The sequence below is a fragment of the Thunnus maccoyii genome, chromosome 12 (assembly GCF_910596095.1).
Source record: "Thunnus maccoyii chromosome 12, fThuMac1.1, whole genome shotgun sequence".
In the NCBI taxonomy this organism is placed as follows: domain Eukaryota; kingdom Metazoa; phylum Chordata; class Actinopteri; order Scombriformes; family Scombridae; genus Thunnus; species Thunnus maccoyii.
In genome coordinates, this window is record NC_056544.1 from 2,134,095 (window position 1) to 2,155,527 (window position 21,433).

The window sequence follows — 21,433 nt, forward strand, 5'->3', positions numbered from 1 at the left end:
TGTTGTATTTCAGCAGCTCCTCGTTAGAGGCGGGTGAAACCTAGCAACCGCACAGTTCATCTCCATAACATTATGGTAGAAGATAACTCTTATTTCAGCATGTACCTGCCTGTTGCTATTATTCATATGAGGCTGAGTTACAGTCTAATAGTGCTCACAATCAGTTGATTATTTATTTATTTTTATTATTTTTACACTTTTTGCTTTGTTTGTAATAGATCAAGTGTGACCATGAACTCCACAAGAACTAAAAGGCAACAATGTGTCATTTTTATTCCTTTATCCAGTCTAAATGAACCCGACTACAAGTTTGAAAGAGACATAGTTTATCTACTAATTCAGATCTATTTGATCACAGACACTACACTTAAAGGACAGATTCACAGTTTTTCAGGTCTGTCTTAAAACAACAGTCAGGAGCCCAAATGAACACTGAAACATGTTTTTCTTGTTGTAATCATTCCTCCTGTTCATACTGACCATTAGAAGATCCCTTCATAATGCACTTACAATGGAAGTGATGGGGGACAAAATCCACAGTTCTCCTTCTGTGTAAAAATGTATTTAAAAGTTTATCTAAAGCTAATTTGAAGCTTCAGCGTCCAAATGAGTCAAATCAAGTAGATATCTTTCAGCGTTACAGTCTTTTTAGTGCCAAAGTCCCTCTTTTTGTTACTATACTTCCACCTCAGCTCAACAGGGAAACACTGTCTGAGGAAACACAAAGACTGTAAATGTGTCAGATATCCACTTGATATGACTAACTCAGACTGCTGAAGCCTCATAAAAGCTTCACATCAACTTCTAAATGAATTTTTGCACGAAATGAACATGCCAAACACCTGACGACTGTTGTTTTAAGAAACACTTGAAAAATCGTGAACCTGTCCTTTAATGTTCACCTTCACTTTTCATGTGAAAATTCTACATTCTACAAGTAGAATTTCATTCCTGGGTGACATCTCACTTTTCTTATTGTGTTGAATAGAATAGCCTGTGCTTAACCTGATAGAGAACACATTAGCACTGCGGCATCTGTTGCCATGGTGATTTACACTGCTTAAAAGGGAGCCAACTATCTGAGACCAAATAGCCAGGGTTAAGCCCAAACTTAACGCACCAGCACACTAATCTTGCATTGTGTGACTAGCTTCAGAATATCTGATCATGAGATACCAGGACATAATAAATAATAAAAATACTGAAAAGGAAAAAAGGATATTACAGAAATCCTTACCAGCAAGATGTCATCTGTCAGTTTTCTCCTCCTCTTTCATTGTTCTGTCTCATATCTCATATTTATCGGGAGTGTGTGTGTGTGTGTGGGGTCTGTGATTTCCATTTGTTTGTTCATTCATCTGTCACATACAATATCTCACACACCACTGATTAGGTCTTAATGACACGTGGTAGAGGAATGCATTTGTCCACCGCACTGCCAAAACAAGGACTGATTTTAATATCAAATGTTTAGGACGTTCGGAAATTCTCCACTTTAGCTGGATTGAATTCCGCAGGCGAAGATTTAATTTCATCCTCACCTCCTGAGAGTCGAGGCACATGTGTTGAATTGTTAAAGGGAGATGGATGGAGTGAACAAGCTGCAGCCTGATGAAGACGGTTGTTCGACTAGCATCAAAACCTGCCGTGTTTACATTTTCTTAGATATTACAGGTTATTGGACAGTAAACTTTTAGTCCAAACTGCAGACCTGACTTCTTGTTTCTTACTCTATCCTGTCCTCATCTCTCTCATCTCTTCCCTCCCTGTCATCTTTCCTCTAAATCCTCTCTGCTTTGCTTTGCTGGGCTTCTCTCAGCTCATCCCATTAGAGAAGGCTTATAGAGTGTATCTGGGGAGCAGCTCACCACCGCAGGAGAGGCACTTTCTGATCACACCTGAGGTAATAGACAAGGGTTAAGGTCAGATACCACATCTGAAAAAATCTCTCTTCTCTCTCTCTGCTTAATTCTTCAGAGAGCTGAACTTTTTTTTTATCCAGTCCCAGCTGCACATAGAATGAAGACGACCTTTGCTCCTGACCTCTCTGCTAGAAACAGTTCAAAGCAGATATGTAACTGTGTGCTGACTTTAATAATGCAAGGGCAGAGGGAGATCTGCATGTGTCACACATACACATGCATCTCCTTTTAATATTACAGCTAGACCTGTGGTTTCACAGTGGTGTGTGTTCTCCCATTTGTGCTGGTGCACTGCTAGGCTGGGTGTGTTAAGAATATTCTGCCTACACTCTTCAACTTTGACCAGATCAAAAGGCACCTGTGACAGACACATTTATTGCTTGCTATCTCGAGAGCCTTTGAACAGACTGACAGTGGTGGAATATAACTAAATACATTTACTCAAATACTGTACTTAAAGGACCAGTGTGTAGGATGTAGTGCCATCAAGTGGTGAGGTAGCAGATTGCAAGCAACTGAATATCCCTCCCCTCTCCCTCCCCTTTCAAGTGTGTAGGAGAACCTACGGTGGCCCTAAAACTCACAAAAAATGTGAAAGGCCCTCTCTAGAGCCAGTGTTTGTTTTGTCCGTTCTGGGCTACTGTAGAAACATGGCGGACACCGTGGAAGAGGACCCGCTCCCTCTGTAAATATACAGGGCTCATTCTAAGCTAACGAAAACACAATGATTCTTATTTTCAGGTGATTATACAAATATTGAGGTAGTTGTACTTTACTTGAGTATTCACATTTCTACTCCACTACATTTCAGAGTGAAATATTGTACTTTTTAATCCACTACATTTATCAGACAGCTGTAGTTACTAGCTACTTTTCAATTACATTGCTGGATCTGAGAGGAGCACAGCTGGTTATTAGCAATAATTAATAATCATCAGATATGATTATTAATTATTACAATTAATACAATTATTAATATGAATTAATAATAATGGGGCACCACGTGGAAACCGGGACCAATAACCAAACAATAAGGTAGTCTCATAAAAGGAGTTCACCTAGAGTTCTGAGGGGTATCAACATTCACAGGTGACTCTCTCAATCAGCCACTTTTCACAATATATAAACACAATAATGACAAAAGACTTCTCTTTAAAGATATAACAGTGTTTATTAAACAATAGCAAAGTTAACAAAGGTAACTTTGATTCTTTGATCAATAAACTACTATTCTAAAATCGAATTCTACCTAAGCAATGACAACAGATATGTCCTCACGTGTACAGTGACCACGTCAGGATGTCATGTCATGAGAGAACCATATGGCGTGCCCGCGGTGTTTCAGTTAAACAATAGCAAGATGGCACAGACTGGCGTCTCTGCACTCAACCAAACCAATGTATCAAACACACGTGTCTGATAACGAGGGGCAGAGCAGCGCTTTGTCCCATGTTATCTGACCGTCAGATGTGGAAGAGAGATGCGTGTGTTGTGTATATGTGTGTGCACATGTGTGTGTGGGTTAGTAGCAAGAGAGTGGAAGAAAGAGGAGGGAGAGCAACCTTGGGGGGGGAGAGAAGCGGTTCCTTTGTCCACAGAGAGTGCGCGTACAGACGGCAGTCTGTAAAGCACATTGTCTGATTTCCTATCGACCAACAACTTACTTTCTCACTCACGGTGGCACAAACACAGCAGTCCCAAGTGGGACAAACACAAGACTGTCTAGCATGGTGAACACAACTAAAAAGGCAGCAAACTTCAAATACTCCTCGAAGTGTAGCAGGCAAAGGGATGGCGGTCCATCAATTCACACAACAAACAACAGCACTAAAGCTGAAAAACACAAGTAATAAAGCTTAAAAAGCTAAAAGCTAACAACACACAATATAACATGGTCTCTGCCCAGACTTAAGCCTCTTACATGTTCGCTTCAGAAAGCGAGCAGGGTGTGTTTCAGTCTGTCTTTGGGTATGACTTGGTTCCTCGGCTGGGACGCTGACAGGACCAGTCTCGCACTCTGTTGGTGGGTTTGATGGCAAGCTGATCCTCAGCGGCATGGTGGAGAAAACAGCGGAGTCGACTCAGTTAAAGAAGACCAGAGCATAGAGGTTATCTGCGTCTTCGTGAAGAAATCCTCAGCTCATCCAGCGAGGGGAGAATCTTCAAACTCGGTGCACGGGGTTATCTCCTTTAGTAAACTGGCTCACAGAGAAAGCAAAGCTTCCTCCGGCGCAGTTACAATGGACAGGCGATCTTCAATTCATGCAGCCAGTTATTAAAGCTGCTGTGACGTCATGGCCGTGTTGCCATGACTCTGCCAGTGAGAGATGATTTCACACCAAGGTGCGAACTGAGCAAAGCATGCTGGCAGAAGGAGTCCATTGTGGACTACTTTTGTTTGACTTGGCGTCCTTCCTTGTTATCAGGCTTTGTGACTGTGTGCAGGCCCGCCTTTGTCTCATGCACATAGAGTATGATGTATGATATAACATATGAGTAGCTTATAAATTATGTAGCATTGTTTTTGGCTTGTTGTCCTTACAAAGAAGAAAAAGAAAAGTCTTTCCTTTACCTGATGCCTGATGCTACTGCTCCTAATGCTAATCTAATTGTACAAGTAGAGGAACTAATCTCAGAATGTACTGTATTCCCACTAATACAAGGTGAAGGGCGTCTAAATTTAGGACTTATTGAATATTTCGTATAAATATAAAATTGTTTACACTGTTCAAGTTCATAGTTTTTTCTTATTGGATAATTGTGTGTACTCAGATCCTCTGAGCTGAGTTTATGAAACATCAGTTTATAGAATAAAGTCTGAGCTGCATCATTCTAAACTGCTCCTGCTTCCTATTCAAGCTATTACAAGTTGTTACATTTTCTAATGTAACAGAAGTCTTGTGCAGTAGAACACACCTCTATCCGTGTTTGATCACAAAACCCACATAGCAGGCTGTGTTTTGTCTTCAAACCACCATTTGATTTTCATTGCTACCTGATTTTTTTATCTCATAAACCCACCTTATCTAAAGCTGGAGAGTAACAGGTTGAAGATAAATTATATCTTGTAGAGACACATTTTAATTAGTTGTATTTTCAAGTTAGAAATCATTTCGGTAGAGCAGGTGTGTCTTTTTAAAAGCTAAATGTTATCCAGTAATGAAAACTGCTCACATCACAGCAAACATGCCTGTACATCGATTTTCATTGGTACGCTAATAAGCATAAAACCAGAAATCATCTGACTGACATATTTTATAAAGAGCAGGTGTTTCAAATCAGAGATCAGAGCAAGTCCAATTGCTCATCTATGCATCCAAATATTTTTTCCCACTTTTCTAACTATTTCTTCCATTCTACATGAGTGACTTATCTGTGGACTTTATGCTCATGTTGTTGCTGTGATTGCTCCTGTGATTTAAACACATCTCTCAGTTTTAGAGCCAGGACTTCTTCTTGGAGAAGATTAAAGGGGCCCATTATTGCCTTTCTAGGGGGGTCACTGTTCTATCAAAGAGAGAAACTGTTCACGTGTGTATTCAGCGCGAGTTTATATTAGACATAATATATTAGAGGTGTAACTAATATGGTATAAATTAGAGTTTTTAGGAAATTAGGAACTTGGAATTTAAGTTTGTAATTGATACCTTGCTTAGAGAGGCTATGTAAAAATAAATCAAAAACTTAAAATTAACCATGACATTCAAAAGTGGTATTACATTTATTGATGACTTTCTTTATGGTAATAATGAAAAATTGCTGGTAAGTCACTGCAGACAATTACAGCTAAAAATATCAGAAATCATCTGACAGCTTTTGGAAAGTACAGCTCTCTGTCTGCACTTTGGCTGTTGAGCTAACGTTATTTTATTTAGGTGATGACCTTACATTGTTGTGAAAGTAAAAGTGCAACTGAGGGATTTCAACTATTTTCTGTATCAACTGCTATCTTTGTTAGAATGTACGGGGCAGGAAAATGTGACACATGTCTCACTTGCATCTTTTCCTTGCATCCATGGTCACTCTGACTTTTTGTTTGTGTCTGTACATACGTATATGCATGTCCAAAGAACAACAAAGGCACATTTATCACTGCAGAATAGCAGTGTTTTCTCTCTGTAACCCACCTGCACATGAATAAAAAGTTGTGTTCATCAGTCCAACCACAGTGTGCAGATAGGCTTCACTGCTTTGACATTGAAAGTTTTCATTTTATTTATTACTTATTTGCATCTGCATTTATTGACATTCAAATTAATTATTTAATAATACAGGCTATGATCTAATGTTTTATTTCAGAAATTATTTAGTAGCCCAAATGTTTCAGAGAAAGTGGAAATAATGTAAATTTATCTTACATCAAACCATAGTTTCAACCAGACACACAGATTTTCAGCTTCCCATGTGACTGAACAGAAATGACATAATGAGAGAAATGAATGATAAATAATTAAATTTGTTTCTTTCTCCTCCTCTGCCTGACTGCAATATTATTTATGATGCAGATTAAAAGGAATAACTGCAGAAATAGGAGAAAGTTATTTATGGTCCTTTTGTCAATCAGACCTACAGTTAACACAGATTATATTTTAGAACTTTTCTTATTTTTATAAGTTATCTAACGCGACATCATTTGTGTGCAGACAGACTTCTTGAACGGCAAAAAGACTCGATAACTTTTAACACATCAAAACAATAGGGATCTTTAGCTGAGCATAGAGACACTGGCTTGCATGTATTCTCGATAACCAACAGTTTCACTTTGTAGTTTAGCTAACTCACTGAGTTGATTATGCACTCAATCTGTACAGAACTGATTCTGTCCTTTGTTTTATGGGGGACAACTGAGTGCTTTGACAGGACATTTAATATTTTAAGGGGTCGTTGTTGCAGTGGTGTGAACACTGGTAGCACAATATAGCATATCAGTCACATGATTACAGGACTTAATCCTGAAGAAAAGAAGATGTGTCAAAACATCGATCTATACAATTTCAACCAAAAAGATAAATCTGAGTTATGAGTGCAGCTTTCCCATCCTTGCTTTGTCTACATGTGAGCCAGCACCAATAGGTATTTTCCTCAAGTTTGCTATCTCTGACATCATATTACATGAGAAAAAAAAAAAAAAGAAAGAAGAAAAGGTGATGGCTTTTAATTTGCTTCTACTCCCATTAGGATGAAGTATTAAGATTAATTTCCAACTGTTTCACACGAGGAGAAACACTCTAGAGTAACATCTTTAATTCTTAGATTATAGGGTAGGTATCCCTCGCTGCACAGGAGGTTCGCTGTGCGTAGATTAATCCCCAGAGACTCGCCATCAGGGTGACTGAGCCGCCTGGCATTTATGAATGCCCCCGCTCAGTCCATTACTCACACTATTGTGCAGTAAAGGGTAGGAGAAAGGGTAATTGGCAAGATAAGCATCGGCTGGAGAGAAAGGAGAGGGGAGGATCAAGAAGAACTGATGGACTATCCCTCAGATGAATTCAATACAGACACAATCTCTGATGTTACTAAGAGAACACTGAATGAGTTTTAAAGGGAAACCAATTTGCAATATCTTTCTGAGGCCAAGCAATGCTCAAATACAGTTGGAAGTGTAATCCATGAAGTGATACATCTGCATCGGCTGAGATGGTTGAAGAAAAGATGTTGCATACATATGGATTATTTTCTTTCAAACATTTTGTAAGTACATGTTTTAGCACTCAGAAATACTGTACTCTCTTCAAACCAATGTAAAAAAGAACAGTCAGTGTTCATCTCTGCAGAAGAGCGGGCTAACAAAACACTTTTAAAATTTCAACAGTAGAGCTGGGTTTGAAAAATGTGTTTCCGATACAATCACTGAGTATTGGTACTGATAACAAAACACTGTCTTTCAATACCTTAATTTGGGGAATAAAACATCTTTTAACCTTTTTATCATTGGTCAAACTATGCTAAACTGCTCAGTGCATCAGTGTTAAATCAAGAACTTTACCTACAGTCCAAAGGTGCTTTGATTATCTTATCAAAGAATTAGCTAAGCAGTTTATACTTTTGATAATGAACACTATGGACACATTTTGGTTGGTACCCACCTCTAGTCAACAGGGAGGAACTTCGGGGCTGCTACTGGGTGTCTACTGACATATTATCACCCTATGAAGGTGTCACATGGCTAGCTCAAATTAGCATTCGTTGGAGATGTGTTTTAAATCAAATCATCATATCAAGTTTATTTAAAGAGCACATTTAAAAACAGCCAGAGTTGACCAAAGTGGTGTGCAATAAAATAATATAAAAAATATACAATAACATAACCTGGTAACTCATAAGCATACACAAATAAATAAGTAAAGGAACAGTTGGAAAACACAGAAGAGTAAAAAGTGAAACATGAAGCCTAGAGAACACTCAAAGGCCTGAGAAAACATGTGGGTCTTAAGTGTAGCCTTTAAAGTGTCTACAGAAGGGGAACACTTAATTGAAGATGGTTAACTGTTCCAAAGCTTTGAGGTGGCTACTGCGAAGGCCCGATTGCCCTTACCCCTTAGCCTTGGTCAAGGGACAGCCAGGAGCAGCTGGTCTGAGGATCTGAGGGATCTAAGGGTTACAAAGGGGGCAGAGGAGCTCAGAGATGTACTGGTGCACCACGCCATATAAAGTTCTAAAAACAAATAATAGAACCTTAAACTCAGTCCTATACTTAGTGCGTTAGCCAATGCAGGGACGCCAGTACAGGTGTGATGCTGTTTCTCTTCCTGGTAGTACTCTAGCAGCAGCATTCTGCACCAGTTGTAAGCTAGACAAGGATGATTCCCAATTAAAGAGCATTGCAGTAATCCAGCCAAGAGGAAATTAAGGTTTTTGTGACAATCGTCAGGTCATTTCATGAGAGGAGCGATTTGAGTTTGGTGTGTTTGAGTCCACTCATCTTTTAGCTTTGGTTTGATCTCCACCATCCGGCTATTTAGCTGCTAAATACTCCACTGTGTTCACCAGCTACTCTCTAACTTTGTCTGTCTTTGACCTCTGGAACATTGAAATTACAATTTTTTCAAAGTAGTTACCGAAAGTTTAATGATCACAAGCTGAAACTGGCATTCATATATGCAAGTCATTGTTTGCTTTACATTACATTCACTTTGCAGATGCTTTTGTCCAAAGTGACTAACAATAAGTACATGAAACCTCCACAGGAACAATAGCTAGATGTCATCCAAATGAGTAAGTGCAACCCTCCTAAGCAGACACCAAAGTGTTCAGTGGTACAGTATGAGTGCTTAGAGGTTACTGTAAGGACACATACAGTGGATGATGGATGGATGGAATGATTTATGGATGTTAGTCTGATGGATGGGTATGCATAAAAACAGATAGTAGACAGTTTGATCATGTCTGCTGTTGCTGTGAACTTACCAACCTCTGCAGCCATCACAGTGATGTTATGCCACGCTGTCTCCTCCCGGTCCAGAACCTGGGTAGTCCTGATGATGCCATTGTTCACCCCGATGGTGAAATACAAAGGTCTCCCCTCTTCATTTTCTATGAAGTACCTGTGATATAGAATAACATAAACTTTAAAGATAAAGCTCAACCACCAAAACAGATTTGAATTCTATTTAAAGGAAATATATACAAGAGAACCTGCCACATGATAATGCCTATGCATTCACAGATAGCACAAAAGTCTACAGATAGTAGTCGTGGCCAATATATTTGTAGTTGGATCCCAACTTAGAGGTCAGGTCTAGCTGAAAGAAACTTAAATTTCCCCTCCTCTCAAAAATATGTTTTTCTGCCTACAGGGATGTTTGAGCTTCACTGTGCAGAATGATGTATGTGCAGAGTGTGACAGTAGAAGGCTGTTGTCACATTCATCTGCTGAAAGTGGAAAGTTTATCTGCGCTCATTAAAATTTTGTTTTAAGGGACGGGCTTACAAGCAGGATTTGTGTCATCACAAATAGTTTGGAGCCAATCGTGGTGATGTGGAAACATCAAGCCTCCAGTGCATATACACTAAGAATGGACTTTACAGTGAAGTAGGAGACACCTTGTGTCCTGCAGTTAAACATTTTAAGGATTTTAACATGGTAATTATACTTTTTTTTTCCCCTGAAGAAACAATTTCAGACACACATTATTGCTCCAGGTAGAGTATTTTTATATGTCTTAATACATGTCTGGAGGGGATCTTTAAATAAGGAATATGGGGTTATGAAATAATTTGTCACAAGAGAACACACAGCTCTGCTTCACAAATGTATTATTCATGCCTGTATTCTCCTGATTATTTAAGCCACTGGTTATCGGTCATCCAAACTAGTTGTGATGTCACAAATCATACTTGTACATGTTTGTTACTTGTTAAATTCAGATTTAAGGTGAGCACAGAAATCTTCTCCGTTCAGCAGATGAATGTGAAAACAAACTCTGCACATCCATCATTCTGCACAGTGAAGAGAACAACATCCAACTGAAGGAACAAGAAGTAAAACACATTTTTGAGTAGAGGCGGACTTTAAAGAGCAACTTATATCATATGGGGTGGATGGGAAAGATGAGAAAGTTTCCTATGTTGTACTACTTGGAAGCTGGAGTGAACACTATTTACAAGTTGTAACTCTGTAGTTATGATGACTCCAATATGACACCACATGAGTGTGGCATTAACACGCTGGTTCAGCTTGAACTTGCCCCCTTCACAAATGAAGAAACGCAACACAGACAGACAGACCCCTGCAGTTATCCCACAAGCAGTGACACCATCACTCCCTCACAGCTCCATCAGATCATTGCTCCAGTGTCCCTCTATCTCTTCCCTTAACAGTCTACACCACATGTGTCAAACTCAAGGTCTGTGGGCCAAATCCGGCCCGGCACCTCATTATATGTGTCCTGCGAGAGCTTGCAAAGAATATAATATGCGGAACATGTGTGGGTATAGGTCATCTCAGCGTTCAGGAATTACCAGCTCTGAACTGAATTTGATTTTCAGTATGAAATCTGTGAGAAAGTTTATATCATACATACTTAATAGGCAGACTCTGGTCCAGATCTGGACAAATAACAATTTAATCTGGACTGGGAACCAAATTTAACTGCAGCCTGACCCGGATCGCTTTTGAGAGACACATCGCTATCACGTCACCTCAGCAGTCATCATTCAGCTGCTACTAGTTAGCAAGGTTGTTGAGGAATAAAGGAGCTCTGGTTGATAAAATAAAATGTTTTGTTAAAAACTAGCCCATACAAAAAAGAAAAAAGAGGTTGACAGTGAAAAACATGCATTGAGAAGAAGTAAGAGACCACTGTGCTTGAATTCAAACAGTGCCCATAATAAAGAGTGGGAACGCAAAACCCCACCATGACACCAAACATGCCTGTTTTGAACAAAACTACCCCCAAAACACAAAGAATACACACACACACACAGACACATATATATATATATACACACACACACATACACATTTTGATCAGGGGTTGCACATCATGTCATTATTAGGAGTCACAACCCGCACAAATGTCTGTTAGTTGTTCTGCTGTTTGTTCTCAATGAATGCACAAATATCGACAGGAAGTTGTGCCTCTTCTGTTGTGTTCTGTTAACATCTGATAATAAATCATTTTGAAAATGGTCAGTGTCCCAAATCAACTTCTACTTTTACCTTGAAATTGCCAAGCAAAATAATCAGTTCAGCTTCAGAACAAAACTTGCCCAACCATTAGAATTTCAAGACAATACAGTAAGCATACCTACTTAATCACCCTGTAGTGCAAAATGAGTAAAGCAAGGCCATAATAGTATATTTAAAATGTCAGGATTACTATTGTATACAGTATAGAGCTTGTTTACCCCTTTAAACATCATTAGTTAGAGAGAAAGTTAATTACTTAGACATTTGACCCTGTAAGAACCCAGCAGTGCTGTCACTCACAGCTCTGTTGGGAATTGTGTGTGCTGGGTTAAGTATAGAAAGCTGTTGCATGCCTCTCTGGGCCTTGTTAGTGAACTGCTCCAGAAGGGCAGATGCACCAGTATAAGGCCAGAACCAAAAGGGCTCCTGGGGGTTGTTTCCATGTTGGCTCCATTGCAATCCTCAGTGAGCTTTTCCCAAACACATCTATTCTCCACTAAACCATAGAGCTAACAGTAGTGTACATAAAAATACAAGTAGTTAACTATGACTTCCAAGTGGCATATCTGTAAGAAACATCCAATCACCAAGATTAAAATTCTGCCGCATGCACTACTAACAAGTGTAAACTAAGTCAACGGTTTTTAGAAATCTGATTACACAATCAGGAGCTTAAATAGATTCTGGGTCAATTTGGAATGAGTTTGGCAACAATGGAACAGTGTTTTGCACACTGCAAATACAAAGCTTTTGGAATTTGCTAAAGCTCTGATTTGTGCCTCTGGCTGGCTTGAGGGGTAGATTCATGGGTGTTGTAGTATTTAGAGCCATCTGTCATGCCAAACAAAAGGAAAAAAACATTACTTTTCAGAAGCAACATCCAAAAACATCAGTTTCAGGAAGGCACAAACCTTAAGGTACTGTGTAGTTATCCAGGAGACTTTTGTCTTTCTATGTTCAGCAACACTGAGAAGATAATTCAAAGTAAACTTTGACACATGAATTTACAGTGAGGAAGGCAGCAGATCCTTAACTTTGCAACTCTATTCGGATGAAGATATTAGCTTGAAGACAAACAAAAAAATATAAGAATGAAATAAAATAAAATAATCACATGATACTACCTCTCTCTGAGAAATGTGTATGTCACCTCCAAGTCCTCATTAAATCCAGTGCAACCAGTAATCTTATGTTGGAATAATACTTAATTAGTATTTAGTTTGTGGCAATTTAACACAACTTTCTTAAGAATATGCATCATTGACACACATTCCCTTCAATTAATCAAATTACCAGAACCAGTTGACATGCAGTGAATCTAGAGTTTTGGGCCCCTCTGGGTATGGGGCCCCAGGGCAGCTGCCTACTCTGCCTGGTTGGTAATTTATCCTTGACTGTACACACTTTTGGACAGTTTTTCCTTGCAGGCATGTATGCTGTTTGCAATTGATACACATGGAAAGGGACAGAAGCAGAAATGGATAAAATAAGGTTGAGAGAAGTTCAAACCTTGCATATTTCCCCCGCACACCTGGCCAATCACTGTGTGAAGTGGGTGTGCTTGTTGGATTATCGGTTTCAAAAAGTTACATTAATTGCCAGCTGCAGAACCACAGGTGTGGGCAGAGGGGGATACAAAATCTAAATGACTATTTGACAAGCACATTGATTGAGCATACTGCTGCCTTCATGGTCATACAAAATGCTCTGGCTCACTGCTGCATCACTCTTTCTTAAGTTTTTTTGTCAAATAACTAAGGAGTTTCCACATGAATTTTATCCTCAATAGCATAAAGTTTTCAACTTTTTACTTCTCCCTACTAGGGTTGTGCAGAGGGCCCAGTATTTGTATTTGTATCTGTATTTGTTGAGGTAGCAAAATTATTTGTATTTGTATTTGAATAAAAGTGGAAAGAGGCTTAAAAATCCTGTTTTTGTTTTTATTACACTTATAATTTTAGAAAATTAAAGATGAAAATGAAAGTGATGTCCAAATTAAGAAATATCCATCATGTAGCAGGTGGATGTAACTCCCCTCATTGAGACCTGCTGATACACGTAACAGCGGAGCAGAGGCGAGAGACTGAGATAGCGACTATAACTGACCTGCTTGCTGGTATTTGACATGTTTTGTTTTTTTCTTCCCAAAAACAAATAATTTAAAAAACATTTGTATGAAACAAATATTCGTAAAAAACCCACTATTTGTGCTTTGTCGAATAAGATATTTGTATTCGGGCACACCCCTACTTCCCACTATCCAACAGTACCGCAGCCCTTGGAGATGCTGCTGTCTTGCCCACTTCAGGGTACCAGCAACGACTCAAACTATAGCAGCAGTTCTCACTTTCTTCCAGTGTGATGGCCCAAGGATAAAACAATATTTTTCCCTGTGGCTCCTGGCCCAGACAACTCCCACTTGCCACCAAACTAGGCTGTGTGTCTGGGTAACATAACAGCACAAATGAGGGCATTAAACCACAATCGGAATTTTGCCTGAGCTATTGTTCACCAGCAAGTCAGCACACAGGCAGAGCCACAGTAATGACCATAACACTCAGTGCCTTCTACCTGCCAGGGCTGTGAGGAGGGGGTCATTAAAAAAAGCACCACTGTGGCCATGCTGCGACCCATGTGCCAAGGGACACATCAGCAGATAAGTGAGAGAAAGGTAGAATTTTCAGAGTTGCGAGGTTTTCGCAGAGGTAGAATTCCTCAATGCTGTACATACTGGAGCCAGACATTGTGACACAACTGCAAAGCTTCTTTTCTTAAAGAACAGTTGAACCCCAAACAGATACCAGACATGCACATTCAAAAAACACCTACATCATCATCACCAACTTTTTTTTTTTCTTACCTGACAGCGCTGCTGGTGCTATCAGGGTCCACGGCAGTTACAGTGCCAACCTGGGTGCCAGTGGGTGAGTTTTCATAGATGTCCATGATGTAGTAGTCCATGGAGAAGACAGGTGGTTCATCTACATCACCCACAATGACTCGCAGCGATGTGGAATCCTTAAATGTCCCCAGGTGAGAGAAGCGGGAGTCTGGGTGGGTGTTGACGCCTTCAATATTTAGTGTGTGAACTTTTCTCTTCTCATAGTTCAGAGTCTAAAGAGGAGACAGAAAACACAATTATCCTACTAAGGACACTTAGTCTAACAATTTGAATCTGGTACTAGTTGACAGGTTTTTAAAATATTCATGTCCCCTAGTCTTTGGCTTTTCCTAAAATAATGTTATGAAGACTCTCCATTGTGAAGTGAAGATAAATCCAGATTAAAAACACAGGCATTTATACCTATAACAGTCACTGGGTAAGACATGGGGACATTGAGGGACATGTATAATCAGATGTGTTCAAATGAAGATAATTTAGCCTACTCACAAACATTCATTATGTGTAAAACTTATCTTTTGTTCATTGATTATTCATTCATTTTTGTTTTGCCATGTTACCGTTTATTGTTTAGAGGCTATTTAGTCTATTTTCCCCCATTGCCTTACTCTGTTTTAATGAATGGAACACCAAAAGAGAAATATATATTTGCATTATGATGTTATAAATAAAAAAAGCTTTAATAGTTACCTCAAGTTTCTTGATGTCTTATTCACACATTAATGAAATGCCTAAATTAATAATTAACGGGGTGAAATTGTGCGTTTGACTTCGTCATGTCGTGTATGATGCAACATTAAATCACCCATAAGTGTGGTGGTTGTTTATTGTTATTATTATGGCTTGTTATAGTCTATTTGGGGTATTTGAGCTACTTTGGTAATTTAAATAACATGGGTTATCTCAATATGTGATGAATACTGTTTTATAATATCACACCACCCAAATATGCAAATATTTTCTTTTAACACCCATTTTCAGTGTCATTTTAGACTGAATTATATTGACGGCCATTCAAACCAGTTAGAGATCTTAAAGATACATAAACATATATAGATTATAAAACACAAGACCCAAAACAGAGGTGATGATTAAACAAACTCATTTTGTGACTTTAAACGTTCCTTTGTGAAGACAATGCCTTAATACAATGACATAGTACATTTTATAGTATTAGAAATGCAGTAGCCAGGCACACAGATAAATTTAACCTGTTGGCAGTTTTAGGTATAAAACAACCCTGGCGGTTCTTGTGTTCTATAGCAACTAAACATACCACCTTCACGTTCATAATAAAAAAAATACAATCAAACCCAGCCTCTAGCCTGTGCTGCTCTGCCGCCACAGTTTCCTCTTATATATCTGAAACTTTGCTAAATATCTTGTTACAAACTTTGCTGAGAAAATCCCCCTGGTGACAGAATGTTTTTTCTTTTAGTTTAGAATAAAGGAATAGCCTAAGTCTCCAGCCATGCTAGCTGTGTGAGGCTGTGCTTAGGCCAACCCTGTCTCCTAGAAATGACATTTATATACGACTAGATGTAATGTACACAAAATCCACAGTTAGATATGTATGGTAAGGTAGGAAATATTATTTTGGTCTTATATTTTGAAAAATGTAAACATCCAACAGTGGCTCATTGGTCATAAATATTACTGAAACAGTTTAGTTGCTGCAGTGCAAAAGGAAAACAACCTTTCTGCAAGGAGTCAGGACACCTGCTGACATGATGATTATGATTTATGATGATTTATGGTCTAATTGTATATAAAGTAGTAGACACTAGCTCCACTACCAGCAGCTACAACAGTAACATGCTGCTCTAACAGTGATGCTTCAGTATTAATAATCTAATGATGTCATATATAATAATATTTATTTATAATATATGGAAAAATTTAAAGCCATGTTAAAAGTCCATGTAACTGAGAATTGCAACTGCCCTATTTGTGCTGGATTTAGTTTCCTCCTTGTGTGTTTGATGTTTGTTTTCTCTATCTATCATAAACTGTAACTGGTGTGCTGTCTTGGCCAGGTCTCCCTTGGAAAAGAGATTTCAATCTCAAGGGACTTCCTGGTTTAATAAAGGTTAAATAAAAAAATATCAGTCAGAGGAACCAAACCACTACTTTTACTTTGATACTTTTTAACTACATTTTACCCTAAGGACTGGTGCTTACAAGTGCTGTCTGACCACATCAGAAATCAAATGTTTTTATTGTTGTTCTGAATGGCTTCACTCAAAGGCAACCGTCACAGAGAGGGGAGAGAGAGATGCAGTACTGTTTCACTACGGAGATTAAGGAGCATATTTTAATAAAATTGTTGCACTCAGTCAGTGTTATGGGCATAGATGTATTATAAGAGCTGAATAAATAAAAATGGCACCCATTTGGTCCAATAAGAATTGCTCAGCTGGTGCATATGCCAAAAAAAGTTTCTAGCTTCTGGTTTCCGAGTTCCCGCTCAGCCCGTAGACATTACAATGTGATGATGTCACAGATTTTTAAATTGCTTTTCTCAGCTCGAGGAAAGTTTTACTAATGTAAAACCTCCATGGATCAAAAGTTCATAATAGAAAGAGTCATAATTGACATTGTTTGCAGTCTGAGGTTTTCTGTCAACAGTTTTACAGACGTCTCTTTTACAATGGTGGTTAATGGGGATAATGCTTATTGGGTCGCAAGGGGGATTTTTCGCTGCAAGTGACCACTAGGAAAAATTGGCTGCAAAGCTGAGTGGCAGAGCCCTATCCAGCTCTTATTATATATCCATGGTTATGGGTCTCTCGTTTGTCATTTTGACGGCAGCGACACTACAGGGTAACCAGGGTAACCAGGCAACTTGGCTAAGCCAGCTAGAATACACCCATGAGCATGCTATAGCTAAGTGGTGCCAAGACGTTCTGGGCGGAACTTGCACTGTAGAATTATTGTTCTGCAGATTAAGTGGATTATTAAACTATTTTGACAGTAATTGTTTGGGTCATGGAGTGTGTCCTTCGTATGACTGCATGCATCGAACCGTAACATCTGTACTGTGACAGTTCAGGACAAATTCATGTACTGTTACACCCCTATACACCCTATATACGACTTAATTACAACAGCAAATATGTTTTGCCAGAAACATAATGCTGACTGAATTATATTTTCTCTCAACATAATGTTGAGAGAAGATTGTTTTAATTAAAGTATTTGGCAAGTTATCAGATATCACATATCAGATCTTGCACTATAATATCTGCTGGTAGTGACTACAGCAATATGAAACTTATTTATGGTTATGGTTATTATGGTGAGGCAGTGGCAGCACTTGGTTAAGGTTAGGGAAAGATGGTCTTGGTTTAATACAGAAAAAATCTGCAGTGACTTGAAACACAATATGTTTAGTAACATTTAACCAAAACCACAATCTTTCACTATCCATAACCAAAGTGCCGCTGTTGCCTAAACCAAACATCACACGAGATGTGAACCTCGGCCTCTGGTGCAAAATTCCAGCATCTTGTATGCCCTCCATCCACCCAGACCACCTCCTTCTGACATCAGAGCAATACAGCACTTAATTAAAAAAAAATTGCCTGTGAACATAATCCAGGCAACGTAATTGGGAAAACAATTTACTATTGTATATAAGCATAATCTCTCGGAGACAAGGTTGTTTAGGCACAGTGATTCTTTGAGTTCAATGCTGAGTTCACCATGTGAACTTGCTCATGTTTAGCAGGTGTAATGTTCAGTGTTAGTTAGTGTGTTGACATGATAACATTCTGATTAACCAAACACAAAGTATGTCTGATATCTGAAATATCATTTCACTGAAATGTAACTTCATAAATATTGCACTGGCGTCCTATTACAGCTTTGAAATTTCTCATCGTACTTTGGTCATAGGAATTGCCAGTCGTCAATGGCCCCCACAAAAAATATTCACAGAACACCCATTGATAATTCTTCACAAAAAACTTAGACATCCCCAGAATCCATGGTATTACAATGTGCTGATAAAAGCACACTTCAAACTGTGGTAGAAAAAGGAAAACAATTATAGACTTCTCTTGTGCAAGAGCCTTCCTCTGTTCTCAAGTTTGAGCAGCTGGAGAAGAGGTACAAAGAAAATCAAAACCACTTTTAACTTGTGGCTCTGAAGACCAGTAATGCTCACTCCTGCCGAGCATGGGCTTCCCTGTTGTCGTAGTTCAAAGGCTGCAGAGGCAAATCAGACACACTCGACTGTCAAAGGATTTTGGCTAGGCTGAGAAGCTAGGTGTACCGGCCATGCATGCTGAATTGGATTCAACTTCATTTCCTGTACAATTCACTTCAGTATTTTTGAAAAGAGAGAGAAAATAGTTCAAACTGTGAAGGCACAATATAATTTTGTGACCCGTTCCACTTGATAAAACTGGTGCTTGTGTCTCTCATATGACTAGCTAGCTCAGAGATGCTCAATCCAATTGACTTTTGAATAGAATGTCAGATCATCACAATCATCTCAACAGCAGCTCTTGCTGTAGCTTACTGACTTCCCCAGCCAGATTACTGATGCAAATAAAACTAACACAAAGTGCATTTGTTGTACTGAGTGCAGTTTGTCTTACAAATATAGGATACTATGTGTTATACAGAATATGTTCATATTACACTAAGGAATTCTTCAGGCATCTCCACCACCTAAATGCAGCCCTGGAACAATCACCTTAACAATATAACTAGATCAACTCTATCTAACCGCAGTATTGGAGATTAACTAAGTACATTTAAGTACAGTTCTGAGGTACAGTACCAGTTAAAAGTTTGGATACAACTTTTGACTGGTACTCCAAGTCTTGATCCAATAATAACCAGGGGTTAAAGTGGGCCAGAATGATCTGGAATGGCGTTCTGGCACCTTCAATTAATAAGTAAAAAGTAAATAAATCTAATTGACAGTTTCATACATACACATGTCAAGCAAGTTCATTTTTCATGGAAAAGGGTCCGGCTGCGGTCTGTTGAACAGGGGGTGTGGTGTGAGGGGTAAACCCATGGATGTAATCCCACCTCTGACCACAATACGGGTTGCAATAGCAGAGTGGCACTGTTCGTATTTCCACTCGTTGACTTGATGGGAATTGAAAAAACAGAAGCAGCGATTCAAAGACCAACTTTAGCCAAAACATGAGATATTCATGTCTTTTTATGTTTCTTTTATAGATAAGTTATAGATAATCTCTATACGTGATAACATCGGTAATATGAATTGGTAATAACAACAACGAACAACAACAAATGATCGTACTGCTCTGTCTCCTGTATTTGTGGCTGACAGTAAACCACTGTAGTCAGACGTAGTCAGACGCAGACGTAATCTGATGTAGTCAGACAGATAAACTGATTCAGATAAACAAAGCCATGGCAGACTTTGATAAACAGTAGACACAGTTGTGCACGATGTAACTCAATAAATAAATGACAATGTAACTCAGTGATACTTGAAGTGTGAGTCACATAAATGACTTGTGTGGGAATTCTGCACCTTTTTGTCTGAGCTGTCAGAAACTGATCTGGAATCTTTCCAGACTGATACTGACACAAGCCAGAAGTGTTAATTGTTTTTCCTTTTCTGGAATACATGAGCACACAGAAATTTAACTAAGTTATTGACCTTTTACATTGAAATGTGTTATTTTCATTTAATTTCTCTGGTGCTTACACCCTACCCCTTCATCCTGTCTATCTCCTGTGTTCTGATAACAGCTGCAGGTTCAGTAAATCCAGATTTCTTTAGTTCTGCCTTTCTCTGTCTGAAATCAGTGCAGTTCAGGTCCATTCAGCTGCTGAAGAACTATGTGGAAGCATGAGGAGCAGCAGGACTGGTTTATATGTTTTTGAATGATAATAACCTGATAATAACCTATATATATTATGATGGAACACTCTGAATGCAGCCATTCTGCTCAATAAGTACTTTTATTGATGATTATTGATATTTGTATTTGCTGACATATTTTTTTTCTAATTAAATACTGTTACATTGTGGTATTGCTACATTTACTTAAGAAAAAAATCTGAATACTTCTCCCACCACCTTTTAACTGTAGATCAGTTGTTCTTCAGTATCATTATAGCCTGTCAGCAAAAATGTTACTTTTTGGACTTCAGTGTCTTTATTTGCTTTGTTTGTTTACAGTGTTGTTGCTTTCTTGTACTATTTTTAGCACTATCCAAATATTATGTTTCCTATCTTTTATGGAAACTGCTCATTTAGCTACATACCAACAACAGACCTACTGTAGCTACAGACGTGGCTGAAAATATTGGTATCCTTCCTCCGCTTTTTAAAAAAAACAAAATTTCCTCCATATTAAGTTGAAACTGACAGAAATATATGGTGTCCATCATTCTTTATTTCACAATGATAATAACTGAAACTTTGCTTTTGATTTACAGCTTAATATAGTATTTAATACAATAAAACAAATGAAAATGGCATGGCCAAAAATATTGGTACCCTTGACTTAATATTTTGTAGCAAAGCCTTTGGAGGCGATAACTGCAGTCAAGCGCTTTCTGTAACTTTGAATAAGGTTTCTCCACTTCTCCACTGGTAGTTCAGCCCACTCTTCTTGAGCAAAGTGCTCCAGTTCTCTCAGGTTTGATGGGTGCCATCTCCTAACTGTAAGTTTTAGCTGTTTCCACAGATGTTCAATGGGATTCATCAGGACTCACAGCAGGCCATTTCAGAATGGTCCAACGTTTTCTTCTCATCCGCTCTTGGGTGCTTTTTGATTTATGTTTGGGGTCATTATCCTGCTGGAAGACACAGCTTTCTGACACTGTGCTGTATGTTTCGCTCCAAAATGCCTTGATAGTCTTCTGATTTCAGGCCCCCAGTGCCTGACGCAGCAAAGCAACCCCAAAACATCACTGAGCCTCCTCCATGTTTCACGGTAGGCATGGTGTTCTTTTCTTTGAAGGCTTCATTTTTTC

General features: G+C 38.7%; 1 protein-coding gene across 7 annotated transcripts in view; it reads right to left on the reverse strand.

The window, feature by feature from the left end:
- LOC121908226 (cadherin-18-like) overlaps positions 1-21,433 on the reverse strand; it is a 211,346-nt gene that overhangs the window by 53,373 nt on the left and 136,540 nt on the right. For 4 of the 7 annotated variants that reach the window (XM_042428079.1, XM_042428080.1, XM_042428087.1 and 1 more), the window contains 2 exons: positions 14,417-14,670; positions 9,333-9,469 (listed from right to left, as the gene is read on the reverse strand). In XM_042428079.1, the coding sequence (XP_042284013.1) occupies positions 9,333-9,469; positions 14,417-14,670 (391 nt within the window). Of the gene's footprint in view, positions 1-8,201; positions 8,517-9,332; positions 9,470-14,416; positions 14,671-21,433 lie in introns of those variants that run through there. The other 3 variants (XM_042428082.1, XM_042428085.1, XM_042428086.1) reach the window with 3 other exon arrangements.